Source organism: Protobothrops mucrosquamatus, unplaced genomic scaffold, assembly GCF_001527695.2.
Source record: "Protobothrops mucrosquamatus isolate PMUCROS unplaced genomic scaffold, P.Mucros_1.0 scaffold350, whole genome shotgun sequence".
Lineage (NCBI taxonomy): Eukaryota > Metazoa > Chordata > Lepidosauria > Squamata > Viperidae > Protobothrops > Protobothrops mucrosquamatus.
In genome coordinates this window covers 162,690-188,416 of record NW_015386685.1, presented here as the reverse complement: position 1 = coordinate 188,416, position 25,727 = coordinate 162,690, and the positions used below count along the sequence as shown (strand labels likewise).

At 37.0% G+C, this 25,727-nt stretch overlaps 1 protein-coding gene across 1 annotated transcript in view; it reads right to left on the bottom strand.

Annotated features, from left to right (window-relative positions):
* The window catches only part of BCAS1 (breast carcinoma amplified sequence 1), a 50,253-nt gene that overhangs the window by 4,308 nt on the left and 20,218 nt on the right, over positions 1-25,727 (bottom strand). The window contains exons 4-10 of the mRNA XM_029284057.1: positions 23,228-23,790; positions 11,955-12,113; positions 10,277-10,321; positions 8,819-8,953; positions 6,608-6,643; positions 6,104-6,334; positions 2,606-2,764 (exon numbers count right to left, since the gene is read on the bottom strand). Of these exons, the coding sequence (XP_029139890.1) occupies positions 2,606-2,764; positions 6,104-6,334; positions 6,608-6,643; positions 8,819-8,953; positions 10,277-10,321; positions 11,955-12,113; positions 23,228-23,790 (1,328 nt within the window). The remainder of the gene's footprint in view (positions 1-2,605; positions 2,765-6,103; positions 6,335-6,607; positions 6,644-8,818; positions 8,954-10,276; positions 10,322-11,954; positions 12,114-23,227; positions 23,791-25,727) is intronic.

Here is a 25,727-nt window from a genome sequence, read left to right as displayed (position 1 = left end):
AATTACAAAGTAGAAAGAGGTCAATATTCGTCCATCACCTTTTGTAGTTGGAAGTCTGGAATAAGGAACTAACTAAACAAAACAACACATTCTTTTAAATTGGCTCATAGAGCAAATGTAGGGTAATAACCAGGCATTTGCTAAAGACTTCAAAACAAAAATGATGCAAGGGCATCAAATGACAATTTTGTTTTTGAAGATTCTACATTTAATTAACTTAGGCTCCGTGCTCTGGTCTGCATCTCTATTTTCAAAATGGTTGCAATTGCAGAGACAGTTTCTGAAGTTAAAAGAAATATTAAATCTGTCTGAAAATTATCATATTGTATGTTTAATCTGAAAAGCCAGTTTTCCCATGTCTGTGTCTATAAATGTTGCAACCACTTTGTATCGTTCTACTTTAGTCAGCTGTTTTACCAAAGCACTCTCTGGGGTTTATATATAGTTCATAAGCATATCACTGAATAGTTCTTAAATTTTATAAGACTGAAACGTATTTTCAAGCCTGAACATCCAGGCTTAATTTAGCCTTCCTTAACTGGGCTGAAATACTAGGAGTCACAATCCAATACTTCTGAAGAATATGAGGTAGAGGAGAATGGGAATGGTTAATCTTCTCAATAATAATGACAAGGCTATTGCCTCAACCAGTCTTTCTCAACCATGGAAACTTTAAGATAAATGCATATTGGCTGGGGAATTCTGGTAATTGAAATCCACACATCTTAAAGTTGCCAAGATTGAGAAACAATACCATAATCTGTTTAAATATTGTATTAAACAGAAATGTTCTGATCAATTGATCCAGCATTTGAGAACTATATTATAACAATGCAATTTTTTTTTCATTTTAGCTTCAATTTTGAATTGAGTTGAATTGAGTTGTTTTTGAAAGAATTTAAACCAACAGTGCCACTTTCAGTACAACAAATATTAGGAAACAAAGGCAGGAGGGAATACATAAAGTTGTATATCAAATATAATACTGAAGGATCATGTACATTCTCATTAAACCCCAGAAGTAGAGTTGAGTTGAACCATCACCGAAGGAAAACTGAATGATCCATCCACTTACTTGGTGATCTGATGCTGGCCCATTTATTTCAGGAGGAGTTACACCTGTGTCATTCCTGACTGACTAAAATAACAAAGGATTATATGAATTTCTTCCACGTTCCTACAATGATTATAAATGATTGTACATGGGAGTTTACCTGAGACTTTTTGTTTCAGGACTTAGGAACACAATGGCAAAAAAGCATGTGATTTCTTTTCTCATTGGAATGTCCTCTAGGGAACTTTTAGCCAAGCATGGGAGTGTCCCGTGAATGTCTATTTAAAATACGCTTATGGTCTGTCACATCATTTATCATACTTTTTAATGTCTTTCTTAATATAGTCTATTAATTTCTCCCTCAGAAATGATTTGTTTCAGTGTGTCAGGTTTTAGACCTGGATTTGTTAGTAGATTGTAGAACTCCTGACACGTCACTCTTACTTGACTTCTCAACTTGAGTTGGTAGGAAAGTCTCAGAGGTGACAAGGTTAGATTAGAATCTTTATTGTAGACAAATATGAAAGAATTCACACGATAAATGGTTGTCCATGTAGTGAAAAAATGCCAGGGACTTTTATATACTCACAAAGGTTTACATTTGAGGATTTTTTTTCTCCTGCCCTTTTGAATTAATGGATACTTGGTCTGATGCTTGGTGGACTGCTACTCAGGTAGTTGTGGTATATTTAGATAATGGCTATTGTTAGCATAGGAACTGTTGATTCCCACTTTCCACTCTGAACCCTTATGTAGGGTGAAGGTGGAATTCAAGGGAAGTGGAATTCAATAGGAAAAAGCCCTTTACTCAGGCGCATATCTCCTAGCTCCTTGAGAGCCATTAAAATTCTGCCTACCATCAAGTGCTATAGATCAGTGGTTCTCAACCTTTTTAATGCCGCGACCCCCAACCGGTCGTAAGTCGAGGACTAAACCGGTCGTAAGTCGAGGACTAAACCGGTCATAAGTCGAGGACTACCCAACTGGTCATAAGTCGAGGACTTTCCCTGCCCGGGAGTGCCGCGCATGCGTGGTTCTGCCCCCTGCGCCGGCCGAGGCGTAGCTGGCAAGTGGCAGAGATGGAGCAGGCCGACCACCAGCTGGCCCAGCTCAAGGGAGGTAAGGCACCTGCCGGAAAAGGGGGAAAAAATGGCGGACAGCCTTGCTTGGCGACCCCCGTGAAATGGTCGATCGACCCCAAATGGGGTCACGACCTATAGGTTGAGAACTGCTGCTATAGATGAACTATATAGATATAATGTGAGGTGGAATTATAGGCAACTTTTAACATTCCTTTTATATTCCTTACTAGCCATATGTTTGGTGAAATGGAGACCCAAAGTTGGGTTCACTGTTGGTGTGGTAAAAATGATCATCCATCCATCTAATTTGGTGAACCCAGCCCAATGTAGGGCTGTTACAAAAACTTTTTAATTAGCTGGCACTGGATTGTCCCATCCTATTTACTATTAATTAATTACATTTTAAGCTGTCTGACCAGTCAATAACTGTATTGTAGCTGACATACAAATCCAGGAATATCCATCTTACCAGTTTAAAGAATTTTCTCAGATTTGTTTTGGTAGATCTGTCCTCTCCTTTAGACTTGGTTTCTGCAACTTCCTGGCTCCTACTTTCAACTTTCACTGGGGTCTCTGGAGATGCTTCAATTCTTTCAGTGTTTATCACCTCTATGTCATCTGTGGGAGTCTGCAATGATTCAAAAGAAGTGCTATCAAGGATGTGTGAATTCATCCAAGACATTCAGATGAGTCAAGATGAGATTCAGAAGGCTTTCTCTCAGTGAGACTGAAGAATGGCAGACTAGGTGTTCTGCTTCGAGAGGAAGCAAATTCAGGTTTTGCAACAAAAAAATTAGCTACCGGTTCTGCCAAAATGGTGCAAACCAGCTGAATCCCACCACTAGCTGCATAGCATAGCATTGTGCACCTCTTCTGCACATTCTTTTGCTTGCAATCCAGAAGTCATATTTTAAATTTAATTAGGAGAAAACTCTTAGAATGTAACCAGAGGTTTCTGCAGGCAGCAACTTGTCCTTATGATCATATCATAAGACTCAGCAAGTTCTTTTCTCTGGATATTTTTAGATTCAAGCGTTACTGATTTGTTCCCATTTTAAAAAAAATTAAACTGGAGTCTTTGCTCCACGTACACACCCCTTCGGACTGAATTTTAATGTAGCATGACTAACCCAATGTTATTGCAAATAAGATTCACATCCAGATGGACACCAGGAGCTGATCTACAGTGAAGTTATGCTTTATTGATTAGCATTAATTTTATATGATGTTAAAAGTTTTAAGCCACTCAGAGAAGGATAAATGAATTTGAGGAGCAAGGTAGAAGGTTTAATAAGAATGAAGATTAAATAGTATAAAGATAAACTAAAACAGTGATCTTTCTCCATAGTGAGAGGAGAAGGAGAAGGAGAAGGAGAAGGGGAAGGAGGAGACATTGTGAAAAATGCTGGCTACTGCCAAAATTAGCACTCTGATATCAGATTTCTCTTTTCGCTTTCATTAGTATAATAAGCGTTACTATGAATTTGGCAATGTTATGCCCTAGCTATGCTATATTATGCAGTCCTTATTAGGGATTAATTTAAGGACCTGTGAGTTGTGTGGTATGAAGTAATGGTGTTACCAATAAAGGAGAATATTTATAGCTCAGGATTGAAATGAGGGGTCCTTGATGCTTTCTGAGCTTGACTGTTTCCTTGCAGACATTTCATTACTCAAACTAGGTAACATCATCAGTGCTAGTGTTCTTAGTATTGATGTTCTTCCACCTTTTCATTTAAGAGTTATCGTCAGAAATTTAGCTGGCAATTTTGTTAACTAAAAAAAAAAATAGAAATAGTCTTAATTAAACTGGTTGAGAAAAGTGGTAGTTAATAGAAGCAGAGTTAATTTAATTAAAATTATAATTTAGTAATTTAGCGATTTTAAAGAAAACTGTAACACTTATCACTCATAATTAACTCATAATTATCTATTAAGTTATCACTGTGTCTGTTGCTAAAGTCTGTTTTTATTCTTTTATACACAGTGCACTGTAATAATCCTGTAATACCATCTGATGACAGAAAAAACCACAATGTCAAATATAATCCAAGATTATATCAAATGCTTATGTGCAGCTAATAATGAAAACATATTATCACATTAAAATATGATACCACTGAAAACAAACCTTTAATTTTTTTTAAATAACCAGCTTCTCTCTCACACTCTCACTTTAGCAGCTATATTTCTAATATATCTCACAGTAACAGCATTAATTCCTCCATCCATATACCATTTAGAAATTTTTATTTTTATTTCCAAAGTTGAACTCATGCTCAGTAAAGCAGAAGGCTTCTGTCATGATTTACTTTTAAAAATAAAATAGTGTACAGGATTCTCTTGAGAATATTGTATATAATTCTTCCTGTCATATAATGTTAATTCAGTGGGTTTAATTTCACTAGTGATACACCTATATCCTGGGAGGGACCTTTGTGATCTAAGAGAGATATTCAGGAAATCATTTGCTTTGGGAACATGCTTGACTTGAAATCTATTCATTGTGAGCAGTAGCACTGGCAGGATGGGACACAAATGTTGGAGTTGTGATGTCCATGACTTAGAAGTCACTGCAGATATCCTTGCGTAGGTGCTGCGGATTTCTGACGTTAGAGTGCAATTAGACCTACAAGGTCCCTTCCAACTCTGATATTCTGTTCTGTTCTGTTCTGTTCTGTTCTGTTCTGTTCTGTTCTGTTCTGTTCTGTTCTGTTCTGTTCTGTTCTGTTCTGTTCTGTCCTACCCTACCCTACCCTACCCTACCCTGTTCTATTCTATTCTATTCTATTCTATTCTATTCTATTCTATTCTGCAATTGCTGGACTTCAGCCTCCAGATCCAGATCCAGATATTTATTTATTTATTTTTGCTTAGATGTGGTTGTGGATTGCATCTTTATTAGATGTTCTCATTTTTCCACCAATCATGCAAGGAGATAACCAAGATTGTTCTCAAATATTTCTGTGACTTCATTTTTGATTCCTCTAAGAGAACAATAGCAATGGGATATGTTGCATCTGTGATACAGCTCCTCCAGGTTACACTGAATTTATACCAAACTCAGGTTTTCTTGCTTATCCAATTTGCCATCACACTGAATCACAGTGGAAATAACACATGAGCAACCTGCTTAGGTAACTCCTGGAAATATGATGGCTACCTGGCTGGAATTGCATAAGAAACATTAATTATTTTTTCTTGAAAATGCATCTTTGTTTAAATAAAAAAGTAGTAGAAAAAAAATTCCCAGCAAATCATGGAAACTAATAAACATCAATTGAGAAATTAAATAGGAATACAAAAACAACAGCAACAAAAAAACTACTAATCAATTTAATTGTCCTTATGTCATCTTATTTATAAACTCTATCCCAGAACTTTGTTTTCAGATAATGCCAACTGCCTATTTGGATGAACTATTCTGTATAAGGGATTACCAATTGCACACAGTTTATACATTTGTGATAATTTATAGGTGGAAAATCTCTGATCCATTACTTATTACACTGCAGATTCTATCAGGAATCCAGAGCTAGATTTATTCTTCCTTTGTTAACGCAACTGAATCAGTTCAGCAAAGAGGAGAAAATCTATTTCCTGATGAACGTGTAATGAAATGAGTTGTGTTCTTTGCAGTGGCTGCGAGAAAGATATGGATGTAGATATTGACAGTACTGTTAATGGAAGGGGTTTGAATTGAATTGATATAGGTTTTTGTAATTTTATATGAGTTTTGCCAAAAATCTACGGTTGCAAATAAATGCACTACCAATAATAATTGCAACTTCCAAGTGAGTGTCTCTAGAATCTAAACCAGTGGTGGGATTCAGCCAGTTCGCACCACTTCGGCAGAACCGGTAGCTAATTTTTTGTTGCCCAGGCCCGGAATGGACTCCCGGAAGCGGCATCCACACAGAGAACTGGTTGTTCACATATTTGAATCCCACCACTGATCCAAACATACCTTTTTCCAAAAGAATTTACTTATGGGTGTGGGAGTAGAAGAAGATCTTTCCTTGGTCATCTCCTTGGGAGCTTCATTGGTGACAACCACAGCTGCTGAGGCTGGTTGTGGTTGTTGTACTGGAGCTTCTGGAGGCTTCACAATTGGCTTCACTGCTGGACTTTCCTGAGGTGGAGGCACGTTTATTTCCGGTTTTGTAACAGGGACAACGGGGACAGGCTGCTCAGTTTGCTAGAAACAAAATAAATCAAAAATTGTTCTGAAGAAGATGAACTTCAAAGATCATCAATGGAAAAATGGCTACAGTGGAAGACAAAAGAAGCTCCAAAAAAAAAAAAAAAAAAAAAAAGGCTTACTGGCATCTTTCATTCCAGCACCCTCACACATTCATCTTTATCCATTAGACAGGTTATAAAAAAAAGTAGAGATCTATATGGGCGATCAAAAAACATAGAAATACTGTATGCAAATGGAAAACTCAGAATTGTCCGTATTACTACTCACCTTGGTATTTGCTGTCTGTTGAATATCTTTTTTTGCCTAAAACAATGTAAAACACACAAACAGAGAGAAATCATGTGGGCATTTTCATTCTCTAAGAATAGAAGTGGCTGTAATGATATTTAAGGATGGAGGGATCCAGGCACTGCACAGGGTTTGACATGGTGAAGCCATTATAAAGAAGAGATTTCTGGATGTATTTCAGCATTTCTCTGACATTCTGAAATGTTTGTTCTGTATCCTGAAATGTCACAGGGGACAAACTGGAGTATAAAACTGAAAACATGATGTAGCTAAATTAAAATCATCTCAGAATGATGGGTGGAGAAAGTTCCTAAGGAGTTTTTCTTCTGTAATTTTATGCAACCATTAGGCTGACGGATTGGAAACAAAAGTCAGAAAAATGGAAGGATATGCAGATATCTATGTCCTTCAGTCAGTCTCCAGACTTCCAGCTTAGCCAAGCTATGGCTGAGAATTTTGGTAGCTGATATCCAGACGGGTCTAACTGGGATAGGCTAACACTTTGGAATTTGGTATCACAAGAGAAATGTCAAATGTCAAATGGGAAAGCTTCAAAAGGGAAGAATTTATGAACAATGCAGCAGTCAGTGTCTCGTCATCCTGATGGTTAAATGTCTCCAATTGCAGAGACAGCATGGCTCTCATTACCAGCAGGAGAAGTTGAATGGGATATTATGCTCAACCAGTTAAGCCTTTGTTCTAATGTTCTTCTTAATCTGAATTTACAATGATTTCACCATATCAGCAATCAAAAGGAAAAGTTTATATCAATATTAGTATTTGATATTAGGCAATGTCATGGCTTTGGAATTCAAATTAGTTTTATGATATAATCCTGAAAAAAAGAATCTGATGAGAAGGCGAGATTATCTGAAGCAAATCTGTATTCATTATTTTGGGACTATGTAGTATCTTTGGTGAAGAGAATTCATCAATTCAGATGCTTCGTAAAAATAAGTTGCAGACACCATTGAGTAGAAATGGCTTCACGGTAACTATATGGACACTGTCTTATCAAGTTGGTTTTGCAACTCCCCTTGGCAACCATACAAAACTGGTGCCAACCTTCCCCCCCCCAAGAACATGTTTTACATGCACAGTATAGCCTGCTGTCCTAGGTTTTGTGATGGTGTTCCATCCAATTGTGCTGGCTCAGCGAGCACAGTAGCAAACTCAGCAGTGCTGCTACTCAGTGAAGCATGGAAAACTCATTTCCCAGGAAATAAGAATCTATGCCAAGGCAATCCTTCACATTTTCATCTTATAAAGCAGCCTCCCTGGTATTGGTGCCATGATAATGCTGGAATTCAAGGAGTTGTGTTTACAACACATTCAATGTTGCCAGTTTTAACATATTTAACATGTGTTATAATTTCCTAAAATCAGCTCTGGTTCTATGATCAGTGTAGCTCTTTTATATGGAGCTTGAATTAACTGACAAATTTTTTATATGGAAGGAATTTAATCAGTTTCCTTTTCTTCAATCCAGGACTAACAAGATTGAAAAACTCAAAGATACTTGAGCCTTCTTCACTTCTTTCCCTTCTTTCCCTTCCTTCCTTCCTTCCTTCCTTCCTTCCTTCCTTCCTTCCTTCCTTCCTTCCTCCCTCCCTCCTTCCTTCCTTCCTTCCTTCCTCCCTCCCTCGCTCCCTCCCTCTTCTGTGATGGCAGGGGTGAAAAGGGGAGCAGTTATTGCATGATTGGCAGTAGGTTGGGGGCAGGGCACTGAATTTCATGCTTTGTTTTCAACATTTCAAAGAGGAGGAAAGATAGTCACACAGTTCAGCTTCAAATTGCTTTGTGGAGTGAAACTAATGGCAGTATGGAATTGCTCTAAGTTCTGGTTAGGCGGCACTGGTTAGGCGGCACAGGTTTTGTTAGTGAGAAAGGCTCAATAACAAGACACAGAAAATAGCAGTGAATATGCAGTCAGTGGGAACTTCCTTCCATTGAACCCTGAATTCACAGATATTAATGGAGAGATAGATATTCAGAATTATCACGATACTTCCCTGCTGCCAAATTATATCTTTGTCAAAGCCAGCAACAATTCTAAACAAAAATGTCCAACTGAAGATTTGCTTTTCAGTAAGTTTAGCTGCTACATGCTGACATTTAGGATAAGAAGATTTAAATGTTATCTGTTGTTATTCAGGGTTCGAGATCTTCATTTTACTCTCCCATACCAACCTTATGTCTAAACAGTTTGCTAAATGTACTATGTCCTAATCGTGGGCTGTCTGGCTTCTTTTTCTTGGTGCTTTTGACAAGGGAATCAGTCGCCGTCTTCTCAGCAAGCTGCCCACCATGGCCTGTTTGAGATCCCTTTGTGTGACATCAATCAAAGTTGAATTTTCATTGCATGCTCAATTTTCCTTTTGCCCATAACAGGCATCAGCAATAGTTTATGCACAATGTCTTTATAAAACTCAGTACTCATATCCACAAATCTCACTTCACTGAAGAGAATTCTATATTCTGTTAAGTACTATATAGCATTGCATTTTTCCCCAATTAAGATAGTCCTCTATGTACGACCACAATTGAGCCCAAAATTTCTGTTCTTAAGTGAGACCTTGTTAAGTGAGTTTTGCCCCATTTTACGACCTTTCTTGTCTTAGTTGTTAAGTGAATCACTGCAGTTGATACATTAGTAACATGTCCTAAGTGAATCTGGCTTCCCCATTGATTTTGTTTGTCAAAAGGTTGCAAAAGGTGATCACATGACCTTGGGACACAGCAACGGTCATAATCTGAATTTTGATCACATGATCACGGGGATTCTACAAAGGGTGTAAATATGAAAAACAGTCACTAAATGAACTATTGTAAGTCAGGGACTATCTGTATTTGCAAGAATATATTATCTGAGCATGCATTTATCTAGCAAGAAATCCACACATATCTACCACTGAAATGGCAATCATGTAACCACAGCTGACCACAGCAGTGTGGTGATGTGACAACACTGAAGTGGCCACAACTTTCAATCCCACAAGAGTCATGGGTTTTGGATTTTAGACATATACTGTAAATTGGTCCATTTGAGGTCCATTGATTAAACATTGTTGCCCTATGAAATTTGCCAAATTGAAGGTTACAAACAATCTAAAAGACACAAGAGTTTTAGTAGATGAGTCATTAGCCTTAGCAAAACCTCTCTGGGTGTAGGCAACAATGTTACTTTGGCAGAAATAAACCACAACAGACTCAGTTCTTATAACAATGAAAACCAAAATGAAACAGATGAGTGAAACTAGTCATCACAAACATCACGGTTAATGAGAATTGAATTCAACTCCTTATCTAACATAATTTACAATAGCTTTCCCCAAGCTAGCAGCCTCCACTTGTCCAGTGTGGCCTCCAAGAATAATAAGGCAGTTGTGAAGGTAAAACAAATGAGGATCATGTATGCAGTTCTGAACATCATAAAAGTAGATCAAATAAGTAAAATGAAGTAAGTAAAATAATGCAAATTAAACGACACATAAACTTTAAAACCACCCAACTTCACATCAAATGCAGTGCTTTTCCATTTAAGATGAGATGTGTGTGTGTGAATCAATCCTGAAATACCCAGACAGATACCCCCCCCCCAAAAAAGCACCCCTCAAATGTTGAACTTGCAAGGAAAAAGACACTCACCTTATCCTCAGTGTCACACTTGGAATCAGCTTTGCTTGGTGAAACCTTTCAATACAAAAATCATTCTTGAAATTGCAGTGTGTAAAACTATTCCAAATCTTGTCATTGATTGAGAGGCAAATGGAAGTAGGAGGACATAGTTTTGAAATACAAAGATATAAATTGAAATGAAGAAGTTTCTAACTATATGTGAAGCAAAGTAACAATCTGGTAAAGTTACATTTCCCCTTCAAACAATCAAATTGGACAAACATCTATTAGAAAAGAAATTGGAAGCTTTTTTTTCCACAAAAAATAATCAACACTAGATGGCAGAACAACTGCTGCTTGTGATGAATAAATTCATTCATTTTTTGTTTGTTTGTTTGTTTGTTTGTTTGTTTCACAAATCACTCGTAAGGCCCAAGAACCAACAACAACATAGGGAGTTACTGCTGGGTAGTTTCTTTATTGTTATTCACCTATAGGAATCTTGCTAGACTAAAGCAACTATATATACAAAATGGATGTATTCTGTGAACTGCCAAGCAGTGGCCATCTTAACTCTCTTCCTGCCTACCAAACTCTCCAAGCTCTGCTGCCTCTTTGACCTCTGGGAAGCAACCCCTCCCTCCTGGGATTCCAGACTACATTCCACGCCATCATTCCAGTTATACACATTTTGTTGACTCCAGTATTGTCTTGCTTTGAGTCAAAGTAAGAAAACAAAGAACCCACACTAATGCTTAGCAGGAGGCTTTGCAGGATATACAATGCCAGATATTATCTTCTAGTTATCCACTATTGGAAAAAATATTACCAGTCTTGATCAAGTTTTGATTCCTTCCAGCAGTTATTTTATTTTCTTATAGTCTGTCCTCAAACTACTTAATGCATATGCAAAAGGGAAACCCTCCCAATAAACGTGTCTGAATTCATGTGGTTTTTAAAATTAACCTTTAGTGTCAGTCTTATGCTGTTTAGAAGTTCTATATAGGTTGAATTTAAAGAGCATTGTTTCTGAATAAAAGTCTTAGTGCAGGTTTTTTTATTCCTTCATCGATACTGGTACATATTTTTTCATTGTGCTTAACTAAAAATCCTGCTTTTGAGAAAGAAAATTTACTTATGAATATAATATATTTAAATGGTTGCCCAACTCATGAATTCTTAACATTAAAATTCCACAATTTAAAAACCTGTAACCCCCATCAGAATATATCTGATAATTTTGACTTGATCTTCCTAATTAATGAATAAAAACCACAGCCTTTCATATTCAGTTAACTTACATTCTTCTATAATAGCCTTCTTCAATTTTGCACCCTAAATCCAAAGATTTCTGGCTAAGATGACTCTTCCTAAAAGCAAAGGAATTCCAGTCCAATATAACTGTTGGGTGCCAATCTGAGGAAAATTATTCTATACGTTCCTTACTTCTTCTAAAACAGAAGTCTTGCTTTCTACATTGTCTAGCAAGTATAACCAGCCACACTATCTTCTTATCTGCCATACACGATTTACAGGATTTTACATTTGGCTTCTATTGCTGTCATATTTTAAACAATTGCCCATTTTAAATTACCGTAGGAAGGGTGGAAGGAAGGAAGGAAGGAAGGAAGGAAGGAAGGAAACGATTGATAGAAAATTTGTATAACAATTCATATCAAATAGGAAAAAGCCAATGATAGCATCTTACCAGTGTTTTGAAGAAGCTCATGATGTTATTATCTGTCCTGGTTGCTATATTAATGTTCTCTGTTTTTCTCTCTTCTTGGGCAAGATCCTCAGAGGCCAAGCAATTTGCAACTGCTATATCCTGTTGCAGAGTGGTTTGGTTGCACTCATCTATTAAATTCTGCATCAAAAGAAAGCATGTTTCTTTCAGATCCTAACTTCTGGAATGCCAAACAGATTTGTAAAAGTAATCTGTTTGCCATTCGTATCTTGTTGCTCTACAAGAAAGAGTCATAATTCCATCCATATTTCTTCAGCCTACATATCCAGAACAATTGGTCGTTTATGTAGTCAATGTCGAAAATATGTACATTTGCCGTTGGTTGGAGGGACATTGTTCGGAATCACAGAGAACAACAAATGCAAGAAACAGGGTTGCATATTCCAAGCAACTGAATATTAAATAGTAAACTCCACATGACTGCAATTTTGAACTCTGAATTCTGAGGATAATATAGTACCACACAGGAGTTTTTGGAAAGCTCAGTTTATAAAATTTGATTTGCTTAGCATTTGCTTAAGCCTAGCTAAAACTTTAATACTGATGCAGCATGGAAATGTTCTCTTGATGATCATTTACATTTAAAAAATAGTAATTTCTGCAACTGTAAGGATTTTTGGAAAAAATATATTGTTCAAACCTTTGAGTTTGAATTAAATAGTAAAAACCACAAAATGCCTTATACAGAGAAGACCAATGATACTTTCTGGGATAATTAACAAACTAAGGAGAAAAAATGAATTCAAAACAATCTTGATAGGTCAAAAATGGGCTGAAATAATACCAGAATAGAGAAAATAAAATAAATAGAATATAGAAGAGAGGTTTTTCTTTTTCATTTCGTGCCTTCAAGTCAGTATTGACTCCTGGCAACTGCCTGGACTAATTCTTGTCGTTTTCTTGGCAAGATTTGAGAATTGGTTTTCCCTTACCTCCTTCCTAGGACTGAGAGAGAATGGCTGGCCCAGCTGACTTTGTGTTTAAGGTGGGACTAGAACTCATGGTCTCTCAATTTCTAGCCTAGTGTTTTTAACCATTTCAACAAACTGGCTAAGCAGAAAGAATATTGGGCTTGAAATAAGACATTTGAAAAATATCTTGGAACTGCAGCTATACCCAAGCTGAATATGAGTCAGTTATATGATATGGCTGAAAACAAGGCAAGTGTCAGGCATGAAAGACCAGATTTACATGTAAAGTGCAATTAAATAGATTTCTTACTGCAAGCCAATGCACACGAATCTTCTAAACACCTGTTTAGATAAGAGTCAAGAGCACTCAAGGTCACGTTTGTGGCTATGTAGGGATACTAGGCCATTCCTTCTTTTAACTCCGCTTCAGGGTTCTGGCATTCCTTCTCCTACAACAAGTGTCATTTCAGGCAATATCAATGAAAGTATAGCTTCACATACAAAAATTGCTCAACTGTATTCTAGCTCTGTCAAGACCCCAAATAGAGAACAGGTTTACCGAAAGATAATTAGAGTATGAAGTTTCTAATTGGTTAGTGTATTTGTACTGTATAGTAGTCTTCCCTGTCTCAGGAAATTGAATGTAGCACAGTAACTATATGTAAACAAGAGTATGAGTGGTCTGTGTATGTGTGTTTGAATACGTGTGTGTGTGTGTGTGTGTGTGTGTGTGTGTGTGTGTGTGTGTACCTCATCTTTCTCATTTATTCCACCTTGCTTTTCAACAATGCCAGAGATGCTGATGTTTGAAGCAAATAAACATGTTTTTTCTACTTTGTACAGCTGAACACTCAGAAATGGACACTCACAAAAGTTCAGTTTTGACAGCTGTTCTCTGCCCACCTACTCTCTTCTCTTTTGTTGTATACAAGCTTAACAATTCCTAATTAATTTCGTATTTGCCAACATTTTTCAAATGATAAAAGCAGCATCATTGTCTAGTTATAACACTCTTTGTCTTACACATGCACACATACACACAGAGAGATAAAAACATAGGATTACACAGATTGTTTTTCTGCTGTGCTAAATTACTGTAGAAAAGTTTCTAAAAGTTTTAAAAACTGGCCAGATTCAGAGCACATTTTTCAGATAGACAGGCCCCAGCCTGTTTAGGTTTTAACAAATGTGTACACCACTTTTTTGGTTAAAAATCATCAAGAAAACTAGTAAAGGAGAAGAATTACAATATGCAGATTAATATTTTAAAAATACAATGAAAGTATGCTTTTTTTTAATCTTTCATATCTTTCAAGAACGGCTGCAGGACTTGGGTTTGGCTAGTCTAAAGAAAAGAAGAAATAGGAGTGACATGATAGCAGTATTCCAATATTTGAGAGGCTGCCACAAAGAAGAACGGGTCAAATTATTTATCAAAGCACCAGAGGGCAGGACAAGAAACAATGGTTGGAAACTGATCAAAGAGAAAAGCAACCTGGAATTAAGAAGAAACTTCCTGACAGTGAGGATAATTAACCAGTGGAACACCTTGCCTTCAAAAATCATCACTGAAGGTTTTTAAGAAGAGACTAGACAGTCATTTGTCTGAATTGGTATGGGTTCTCCTGCTTGAGCAGAGGGCAGGACTAGAAGACCTCCAAGGTCCCTTCCAATTGTATTGTATTGTATTGTATTGTATTGTATTGTATTCTATTCTATTCTATTCTATTCTATTCTATTCTATTCTGTTCTATTCTCAGAGATTGCCCTGCAGTACAAATTAGTCCTCAACTTACAATTATTTGTTTAGTGACCATTCAAAGTTACAATGACCAATTTTCACATTTATAATGGCTGCAGTATCTTACAGTCATGTGATCAAAATTCAGACGCTTGGCATCTGGCATCATTTATAATGGTTGCAGTGTCCCGGGGTCATGTGATCATCTTTTGTGACCTTCTGACAAGCAAAATTAATGAGGAAGCCAGATTCACTTAACAACCATGTTACTAACTGAACAACTGCAGTGATTCACTTAACTGTGGCCAGAATGGTCATAAAATGTGGCAAAATTCACTTAACAAAATTCTGCTTGGCAATAGATATTTTGGGCTTAATTGTGGCCATAATTCAAGCACAACTTGTATTGTTGCCAGGTTTTTCAGAAGTGGTTTGCCATTGCTCCTTCCTAGGGCCAAGAAAGAGTGACTATCTCAAAGTCATTCAGCTGACCTGTTTCTAGCCTGGTGCCTTAACCACTACACCAAAGTGGCTCTCATAATAAGAGTACAACAAGTAGCTAAAATATTATTAATTCAGAGAAAGGAAAATAGAAGCTAAAAAGATGCAGCCATGAGAATTTTTTTAAAAAAGCAATCAAAAGTCAATCTCTCAATTAATCCAAGTTCACATCCCTAACAATCAAAAGTCTTTCTTAAAAAAGCTACAGTACTACAAATGAGCCATCAGATTCTCCTGGTAAACTTCTAAGCTAATTTCACAGGAAGGTAGAATTAGACCAAACCCTTGCTTGACGTGCCTAAGGTAAACAGATGGTGAAAGGAATAAACTGAAATATTCTCAGGTCAAGATAGGGAACGGGTGGCCCAGGGGGTTCACCAAAATGTTTTATTTTATTTTTTAAAAAAATTGGAACAGATAAAAAATTCTTTTCATGCCTTTTAACAAATGTTTATTTCTCTTCATGCCCTTTAATTAAAATTAAGGCAAGAAATATATAACATTTGAACATCAAATGGATGATCTTATTTGTAATCTATCGGCATAGTGTAAATGCCAACATTTTGTCACTTTGATGATATATGACAGTGGTGGCGAACCTATGGCACGCGTGCCAGAGGCGGCACTCGGAGTCCTCTCTGTGGGCACGTGCACCGTCACCCCAGCCCCGCCTCCCCCCGCGGCCCCCTCCTCATCAGTAGCCCCCCTGGAGGAGAGTCACCCCCGGGTGCAGCCCGCAAGGAACAGCACAGCCAAGGACATAGCCGGGCAGCAGGGACAAGACTCTGCCCTCGCGCCCCATAGCGTGCAGATGATGCTGCGGGGTGTGAGCGGAGGATGCGGCTGCCATGGCGCTGCAGGGCTACCTGGGCAATCTGCTGTGGTGGGCCATGGAGCGGTGCATGGCCCTGTAGGCGGGGCAGGGGCAGAGCAGGCAGGGCGGGAGGCAGAGTGGGGGCAGGTTTGGGCACTCGGTCTCGAAAAGGTTCACCATCACTGATATATGACAACGTAATTGTCAACAACAAATGATACATGAATTATTTATTATTCCTCATATATATGAACAATATATTGACAATCATATGGCATATATTTTTAATTCAATTATGTTTATAGATGGAGGGGCCCACAAAGGCAAACATGCCTAGGGCTTACAAGTCATAATGGCGCTCTGGGCAAAAATGTCCCCAGCAAGCCCCGCCCTCTTCTTCTGCATGCCTGCATCATGATTTCACTGCAGAGTGATTCTTGCACAGTGACATCACTGTGTCTGCTGAGATGCCGTTGAAAGCAGATTTTGCTTGCTGTCAAAAAACAGGCCAGTCAGTGCAGCTGGTTTAATTACTGATGGCAATTTTCAATTACTGACTGTGAGCAGACCAGCTGCTGCTAACCTGGTTTTTGAGGGCAAGGAATAATTATTATTTTTAAAAAAAGCAAATCTGGGAATCAAGTAATGTTAAACAACTTCACTGGTTGGTTATAGTGCAGATCTGGTTGTTTTATAATAAATGAAACAAATATTATTTAGAATTCCTGGGTGATATTTTGGAAAGTTGGAAGCAGTGAGGAAGGAATATTCCTCAGCTAGAAAAAAAGGTAATTGTACTCTCTCAGTCTGAACTGTGAGCTCATGGCTGCTTTTAAAAATATGGATGTTATCCCAGGGTCTTCTGTGTATAGCAGGGGTATTAAACTGCCAGCCCGCGGGCTGGATGTGTCATGTGGAAGTCATGCCCACCCCACTGCCGGCAATGGCAAAACTGTCCCGATACATCGCGCGATGTCATGTGACGTCGCGAGTTTGACATGTCTGGTGTATAGTGTTTAGCTTTTAAACCCTCCATATTTCATTTTAGTGTTTTTTGAAGGATGCAAAGTACTGTATTGGGGTTTGGCTTTGTTAGTTTTTAGCAATTCTCTTAGGGACCCACTAGGAGTCACTTTATAAATGCATTGATCATATGTAATAGCTGTTGTTTTGGGGGTAGAGTGCACATGTTTTGCAACTTTCTGTTTCAATAGCACTTGTGTTTTTTTTAAATGATGACTTTTTAAATACTATTTTATATAATAATCCTGCTATTGTATAGAAAACATAATTCAATGGATTATTCGATATTTGCGTTTTTCATTCATACAATACAATTCTTTATGAAATGTTTGGCTGGGTGGGAGAGACATTATAAAACCACAATATGAATCTATTTAGAAAGATATTCAGAAATATATTACGGAGCTTATTCTACCCCATGGAGATTCTTTTCTACATGTCTTTCCTTTACCCCCCAAAAAATGGGTCACGTACTGTTACAAAGGGAACATGCAATTCAGTGGGATGGAAGTGGGCAGTGGAGAGAAATTCTTATTATATGTGAAATGTTGCATGCATGGAGTTATGGTATAACAAAAGTCCTTTAATTTTATGAAAAGCTAATAGAAATAGTGTTTCTTTTTAGGTCAGCATGCAAGGAGTTAAATGCTTCTATAAAAATCAGTCAATCGGTTGGTCTACAACTTTCTCTCTCTCTCTCTCTCCTATCTAATCATATTCTACCTTGTCACAATCAAAAAGAACCTTGGTAGCTTAGATAAATTAAAATAAAACAATTAAACCCTCTAATATAGAAGCTTCACAATAATAAAAATAACATTAACTAAACACAAAAATAATTCATTCGGGGGATCTTAAACAGTTTAGAAATGTCATACAAGAGTAAAGAGGTTATCTCAGGAATCAAGAGTTGTTGCCAGTACATAGCTTACATTAAAAAATATGCCATAATAAAAACTTTATATTCATCTACATGCAATGTTATTCGCCATGCATTAAAAACGATGATAACTATAGAAAATGTATACTTTTACTGAATGGGCAAGCAAATTAGATAGATGTTTATTAACATTTGCCAAGCTACTATAAAAAAAAATTATGACTTTCTAATAGAGATTATATGACTTGTAACATGACCTGCACCCTAGTATTATCTCTCATTTCTTCCCCAAAATGTTACTAGTCCTCAATAATATGGGAGGGAAATGAGGAAAGTCTGGCTATAATACATCAGTGGAAGGGGAGAATCCTAGACTTTCATGATTTTCAAGTAAAGTTTGATAAAGATTTAAACAATAGGCATTCTTCAAATAATCATTTAAATATTTGGACTTTTCATCTAAGTTTGTTTTTTATTATCTTTATCCATGTATTTTGTTTAACAGGAAATTGATTGGTGACTAAACCTTTGTCACAAAAGTCTCAGAATTATATCCTATAATTTTTCAAGAAGGAAAATAATATGACATTCCTTTTATTTGGTTAATTGAATGAATAAATGTCCAACTACTGGAAGGGACAGTTATAATCAGAGGGTAATTATGTTATTATCCAACCTCCAGGAGTCCCAGCCTGGAATAACAGATTTTTTTAAAATAAAACACTTATTTTAACCATCTATGTCAGGAGTGGGGAACTATGGCCCTTTTGTGACCTGTGGATTTCAACTACCAGAATTTCTGAGCCAGCATGGCGGGCTCAGGAATTCTGGGAGTTGAAGTCCACAGGTCATAAAGGGGCCATAGTTCCTCATCCCTGATCTAAGTAATTAGATGGTTAACCAAGTTTAACAATCTAATTGTTTAGTAGTCACTTAGATGAGATAGGCGGTATAGAAATTTTAAATGAATAAATAATTTTGGAATCTAACTGATTTTATAATATTTTTCATTGTAACATTTCAGAATTGGATTTTTTTTAAAAAAGAAAAATCACCAGTGACATTCTTCCATTTCATCTTTATGATGACGATCGGATGATTAGACAAAGACACAGGTGGAAGACATTTTGTAAAATGAATTCCTGAGCTGGGAATTTCACATATAGACCCTTCTCAAATCTGAACAGTAATTCTAGTTGCCTACTTAACTATAGAACACTTTTCTTCCCTCATTCTTTAGGTAGGTTAGAAATGATTAAAAGTTTAAATCCAGCAATTGGGGTTATCAGATGAAAGAAAAATCTGAATATGATGAAGAACTAAAGACTGATTTCAGAAAAGCTAACAAGACTTGTAGGAATTTTGGAAAAATTTCACAAGAATTGTAAATTTTGTACAGATGTATAGTTCCATGTTGGACAGACAAAGAAACATGAGAGAGAGGAGAAGAAAAATGGCTTAATCTGGATCAGTAATGGTGAACCTTTTGGAAACAGCGGAAAATGCATAACTTGACTCTGATGGTGTGACACACATGCCTCCCCACCAAAGAAAAAGTCTCAGCTTCAGTCCTACTGCCATCACTGCCAAAAAGGCCACCTCATGCTGTTCCCCAAGGTGCAGGATCACTTATTTACATAAGTGCAATAAATAAATACAATAATTAGTACAAACAGCAGCCATGATGATTAATCAGCAAATAGTAAAGCTATGTAACAGGGCCCTTAACACATTCAGAGAACCAGGCCTGGGTGTGTAGCCAAATTTTTAAAGCTTGGTGAAAAGCCAACAGGGTTGGGGCCATTCTAATCTGTGAAGGGAGAATATTCCATAAGGCGAGGCCTACAGCCGAAAAAGCTCATTGTTATACCTAATTGTGCATTTTAGAAATGGAAAGTGATTAAACTTGGAAATGCATAGACAGAAAAACTTTGGGGATACACAGGTAGTCCTCAACTTACAATAGTTCATTTAGTGACCGAAGTTAGAATGGCATTGAAAAAAGTGACCTTCCATGGTCACATTATCCAACTTCAGATGCTTGGCAACTGACTCACATTTATGATGGTCGCAGTGTTCTGGGGTTATGTGATCACATTTTCTGACCTTCTGACAAGCAAAGTCAATGGAAAAGCCAGATTCACTTAATGACCATTTTACTAACTAAACAATTGCAGTGATTAACTTAACTGCAGCAAGAAAGGTCGTACCATGGGACAAAACTCACTTAGCAACTGTCTTACTTAACAACTGAAATTTGGGGCTCAATTGTGGTCGTAAATCGAGGACTATCTGTATTGAGGGATAGATGGAAAGAGAGATATAAAAAGATGATTAGTAAGTCCTTTTTTTGGATTATCAATCTCTCTTTTTCATTATAGATCTGTACTGACCAAAAAAAGTTTCTTTTACATATTGAATTTTCTGTGCATACTGAGTACACTATTTATTTATTTATTTATTTATTTATTTATTTATTTATTTATTTATTTATTTATTTATTTATTTATTTATTTATTTAGTTAGTTATTTAGTTATTTAGTTAGTTAGTTAGTTAGTTAGTTAGTTAGTTAGTGAAATTTATTGGTCTTTATAAATATCCTAAGGTGGGTACAATCATAAATCAAGGGTACCTTCAAATAAAAGTCAAGTTGGTGGCCAACAATTTACAATTTAAACCCAGCCTTTTTCTTTTTTTAACAAACACTGACACTGGCAAAAAAGAGCAAGGTTTTGATTTTGCACTCCCAGCTGCCATTCTGTTTTATCCTCTCCTGCCCCCAGCATACACTGGGGGCAGGAGAGGATAACTCCTAGTCTTCGAAGATATAGACAAGGAGATTTATGAAAATGATCCTTTCTGCCAGGACTACATTCACAGGGCTATGGCCAATATTTCAAGCAAACCATTTACCTTGGCCTGAATAGTAACTGCTCTATCCATGCAGTGAATCCTGCCCTTGTTTTAATTGTGCAGCCTCCTGAATGTAGTTTTGTGATGCCTGAAAAGAAAGCCATGGTTCAACCAAACACAGAATGTCTGTCTAGCTCCAGGACTCTCCCCTAAAATAGGAGCATCTCCCTCCGTTCCTCTTTCCAGGGATGCTGTTTGTTTGTTGGCATGTGAAAAAAAAAAGCTTTGATGTGATTAATAAAATTGATTTTCTCCTCAGAAGCTATAAGCCTTAGCTTACTTAAAGAGTGACCAGTGCCCAGAACAAAATCCAGACAATTACAATTCTATCTAATAATTTGACTTTCTGGACAAATATGCAGTCTATAAAATTGGGGGTTCTTGCCATTAGCCCAACCAAAGGAGTCTTTATTATAAGAGGTATGGCTTTTCCATCAGACTTCTTCATCTGAATATAAAGTCAAACAAAATATAGCTGGGAAAAATATTAAAAGTTTTTTTCTTTTTTTTACATGGAAGATCAACTTCAGGCTATCTGAACATGCGTATGCTACAACCTGCTGCTTTGAAATAAGAAGTGCAACATAAGAAGCTTAAGATCCCATTCCTCTTATTGTGGCTTGTGCAGCAATCTTTCCAGGCATGAAAGTTTGTAATATTTTCCAAGCTTTGCACAAACAAGGATTCTCAGAATGTTTAGCATAGTGTTTCTCAACCTTGACAATTTGAAGATGGGCAGACTTCAACTCCCAGAATTCCCCAGTCAGCTCTGCTCTGGGAGTTGAAGTCCACCATCTTCAAGTTGTCAAGGCTGAGAAACACTGCATCTCAAGATGCAATCCTCTCCTACTGAAAACTTAACTTCAAGGAAGGCTTATTTGTACTCTGTTTGACAGTTCCTTAAGAATGCATTTTTGTCACAGGTGATCTCAGCCAGATTGAGAGAAAGGAAAAAGATGAATGAAGTTGCAAGAGGCAGAAGAACTGGTTATGAGAAAAGAAGAGGCAAGGATCATGAAGCTGATGATACTGCTAGGATTTTGTGAGGATATTTTGGAAACAATTCAGTGATGTAGAAACTGCAATTGGGCTTTGTGAGAATAAGGTTTGTAGAGTGTACAGTCTCAGTGGCAAAGGACAGGGGGACTGGATTTCCTGCAATGTCCAGTATCAGCCTAGGATCTTCACCTCATCATAGGAACCTACCATTGAAATCAACAAAATGGACAAGTACTAAACCATACACTGGGTTCACATATTGTACCAAGTCATGGTTTGCTGAACAAGCCACCATTGGCTGGGCTCACTTTTTTGTCTAATTGATGATCTACAGCTATAAACCATTAGCTTTAACATTTTTTTCTTACCATGATGTATGAATGCAGTCATGTAAAATGAGGAATATTTAATTCACAGGATAATCATTTCTTCTACAACATTGTTTATGCTGTTATGTATAAAGTGGGGTGCAATTAGGATGTTTATTTTTTTTAAATCCTCTTTGTAACTCACTAAATCTTATTGAAGCAGCTAGGATTCCATGTTTTATTTTTTTTTAAAAATGACCGAACTAATCACTCTGCCTAATGACAAGGCTGGTCTTATTTATTTCTCTCCCTCAAGCATTGTTCCACCTCATTAATCTGAAACTATCTTGTTTTCCCTAAGAACTTCTTACGAAAGTCATCAGGAATAAAACAGATATTCAGTGTGTTTCTAAATTTTTAAATGCCTCTAGGGAAGAAGGCCATCTCTGTGAATAACTGGTTCCACTGTTGCATTGCTCTTACTGTCAGGAAGATTTAAAAATTATAATAATAAAAATAATAATTGAGAACTATCTTGCTATGGCAAAAATCCATTATTTGACAATGGACAACAGATTTTTGACCTTTGATAAATAGGATATCCTTTCAGGTATTTGAGAGATTCTATCTTGACTCTCTTGGCCTTCTCAAAGCTGAATAATCCCAATTCCTTCAATCTCTCCTCATAAGGTTTAATTGCTCATCTTCTGATCATTCTCATTGCTCTTCTTTGAACCTTTTTTTTTCTAAATCCTTAAACTGCAATGTGCAAAACTAGACTCTGTATTCAAGAAAATAACTTAGCAGCATTACTTTCTGGGATTTGGAAATTACCCTTCACTTGATGTAGTTTAAAACTGCCCTTGATTTTACTGCTTCTATATTACACAAATGATTCATATTCAGTTTGTAATCAACTACAAGATCTGTTTTGCATTTTTTTAACCAAGCCAGGAACCCTCTCCCTCCTAATCTTGGGTTTGGGCATGTGTTTTTCTGTTTCCTAAATGAATAAATTTGCATTGGTCTCTACTTTTTTTGTTATTTTAAGCTCAATTCTCTAATCTGTTAGGATATTTTTGAATTTTATTTCTGACTTCTCTGGTATTAATTATCCCACCCAGTTCCAATTTCTATACTTACCTTTCCCTGCGATTCATGATCTGAGGTGCTTTGTAATCCTGCAGGTTCTTCTGAGGAGAGGCCTACTCCTGGACTGCTGTCAGTCTCCTCCTGTTGACTTTGCTCCTGTTCTCTGCTCTTAGGTTTTCCTTTTTCCAATTTGAAGAGTCTGTCCAAAAAGGTTAATTCTTTGGACTTCGGTAAAGGAACATTCTCCTCTTTAGCTGTTGCTGAGAGTTCAGTTTCACTGTGAGATGCTTCACTTAGGTTTTTATCAGACGCTTTCTCTGCTGCAGCTGCCACTGAAAGCTCCCTGTTTTCACTCGATGCTTTGTTTGCTTGAGCCGCCTCTGAGCTGACATCAAGTTGAGCTGATCCAACGGATGAATTTGTCGCCTGCGCTTCAGTACGTCCTGGTACAGACCGTGAAAATGCAATGGCAAAACGAGATTTGGCAGCTGGTGGGATAGGTTTGGCTTCTTTCCCGAGATTATTTCCACTGGCCTCAGAGTTGGAGCTTATCTCCATTGTTTTCTGGGAAGAAACAGCTGCATTGTCCAGGCCAACACTCACTCTTGCATCCACTACAAGTGCAAACAAGAAAACAGCAATTCTCCATCACAACAGGAAAGATGCACTATTAATCGTAGCTGCCTGCATCTTTAATGGACTGACTGTAAACTGAAAGGTCTAAAGTCTAAACAAACACAGTGTACATGTTTTATTCTCTTACCATGTATGATGTTTGGCCTAGCAAAGAATTTGAATTACCCAAATTCACCATATGGTCATTGGTCCATTTATAGGCCCTGCCTTTTTAATGACATAGGGCTGTAGGATAAAATGAAAATTAAATTAGCAAATAAAGATTAATAATTGGAAGCCTTCCCTATTTCAAAACTGTCTGGGCCCTACAAAAGTGAGGCTGCTATTATTCATTTTTTAGGATATATTTTTCAAAATGGTAAAGGTGAGATTACAGCCTTTTGTTGAATCTTCAGAAGTTGTCATTATATGAGAAATAAGAATCTATAAAACTCAGCAAAAAGGCAGAACTTGGTTTGAATGCCAGATGCTAGTTAATATTTGAGAACACAGACTGTTTGAGTACTAGCAGGGTTTCTTGTATACAGAGTTCTCAATTTATTTAATGACCATTCAAAGTTACAACAGTACAGAAAAAAGTGACTTACAACCGGCCCTCACATTTACAACTATTGTAGCATTTCTACAGTCACATGAATAAAATTGCTTGGCAACTAGCATGTATTTATCATGGTTGAAGCATAATGGAATCATGTGATTGCCATTTGTGACCTGACAAGCAAAGTCAGTGGGGGAAGTTGGATTCACTTAACAACCGTGGAAAAAAAAGGTTGTAAAATTGGCCGTGATTCACTTAATGACCATATTGCTTAGTGATGGAAGCTTCGGTCCCAACTGAGGTCATAAAAGGAAGGGAAGGGAAGAGAAGAGAAGGGAAGGGATCAAGTTTATTTCTAAAGCTAAATAAATTTCATACTCTCCTCTTCTAGTGTTTACATGGACACAATCATGCAGTTTTATAAGCAACAATGCAGAAGTTGCTTGCAATTGGATTCTTCCAATTTGACAGTGTAGCCTACAGTTGTGGAACTTCCTGGTGTTCACCCACTCATGAACTAACCACATTTGATCGTGCTGTTTCCAGGCTAAAACACAAGGTCAGTTACTTGCTAAAACACTGAAGACTCTAGAAATGAAAACAACAATTGAACAACCTATTAATTTGTTCATGCACTTTGAAGAACTGTCTTTTACCTACTGTTTTCTATCCATTTTAATGTAAAGCCATCTTTTACCAGTTCTTCTTTCTCTCCCATGAACTCTTTTTAAACAAGACACAAGAAAGTTTTGCATCCTTAAACATTACCATTGTCAAACTAGTTTCATGTTACGTCAAATGGACATTTGAGTGATTGTTCATGTTTGAAAAAAAAGAACATAATTTTCTACTTTCTCTGGAAAAATAATACTGATAGCCATTGAGATGATGTGGTTTTTCTTCAAAATGTCCAGTAATTCAGTTTCAAAAAATAATAATGTACAGATTAATATTCATATTTACTGCTTAATAATAATAATAATAATAATAATAATAATAATAATAATAATAATAATAATAATAATAATAATAATAATAATAAAGTTGGAAGGGACCTTGGAGGTAATCTAGTCCAACCCCCTGCTCAGGCAGGAAACCTATACCATTTCAGACAAATGGCTGTCTAATCTCTTCTTAAAAACTTCCAATGTTGGAGCATTCACCACTTCTGGAGGCAGGTTGTTCCACTGGTTAATTGTTCTCTCAGGAAGTTTCTCCTTAGTTCTAGGTTGCTTCTCTCCTTGATTAGTTATATTTAACTTCTTTCATCAAGGAAACATCTGGCAATCTGTGGCTTTTGGTCCTTCTCTCAGACACTAACAATCACAGGCTGCAACCTGATACCCACATTAGAAGTTGAACTATTATTTTTTATAA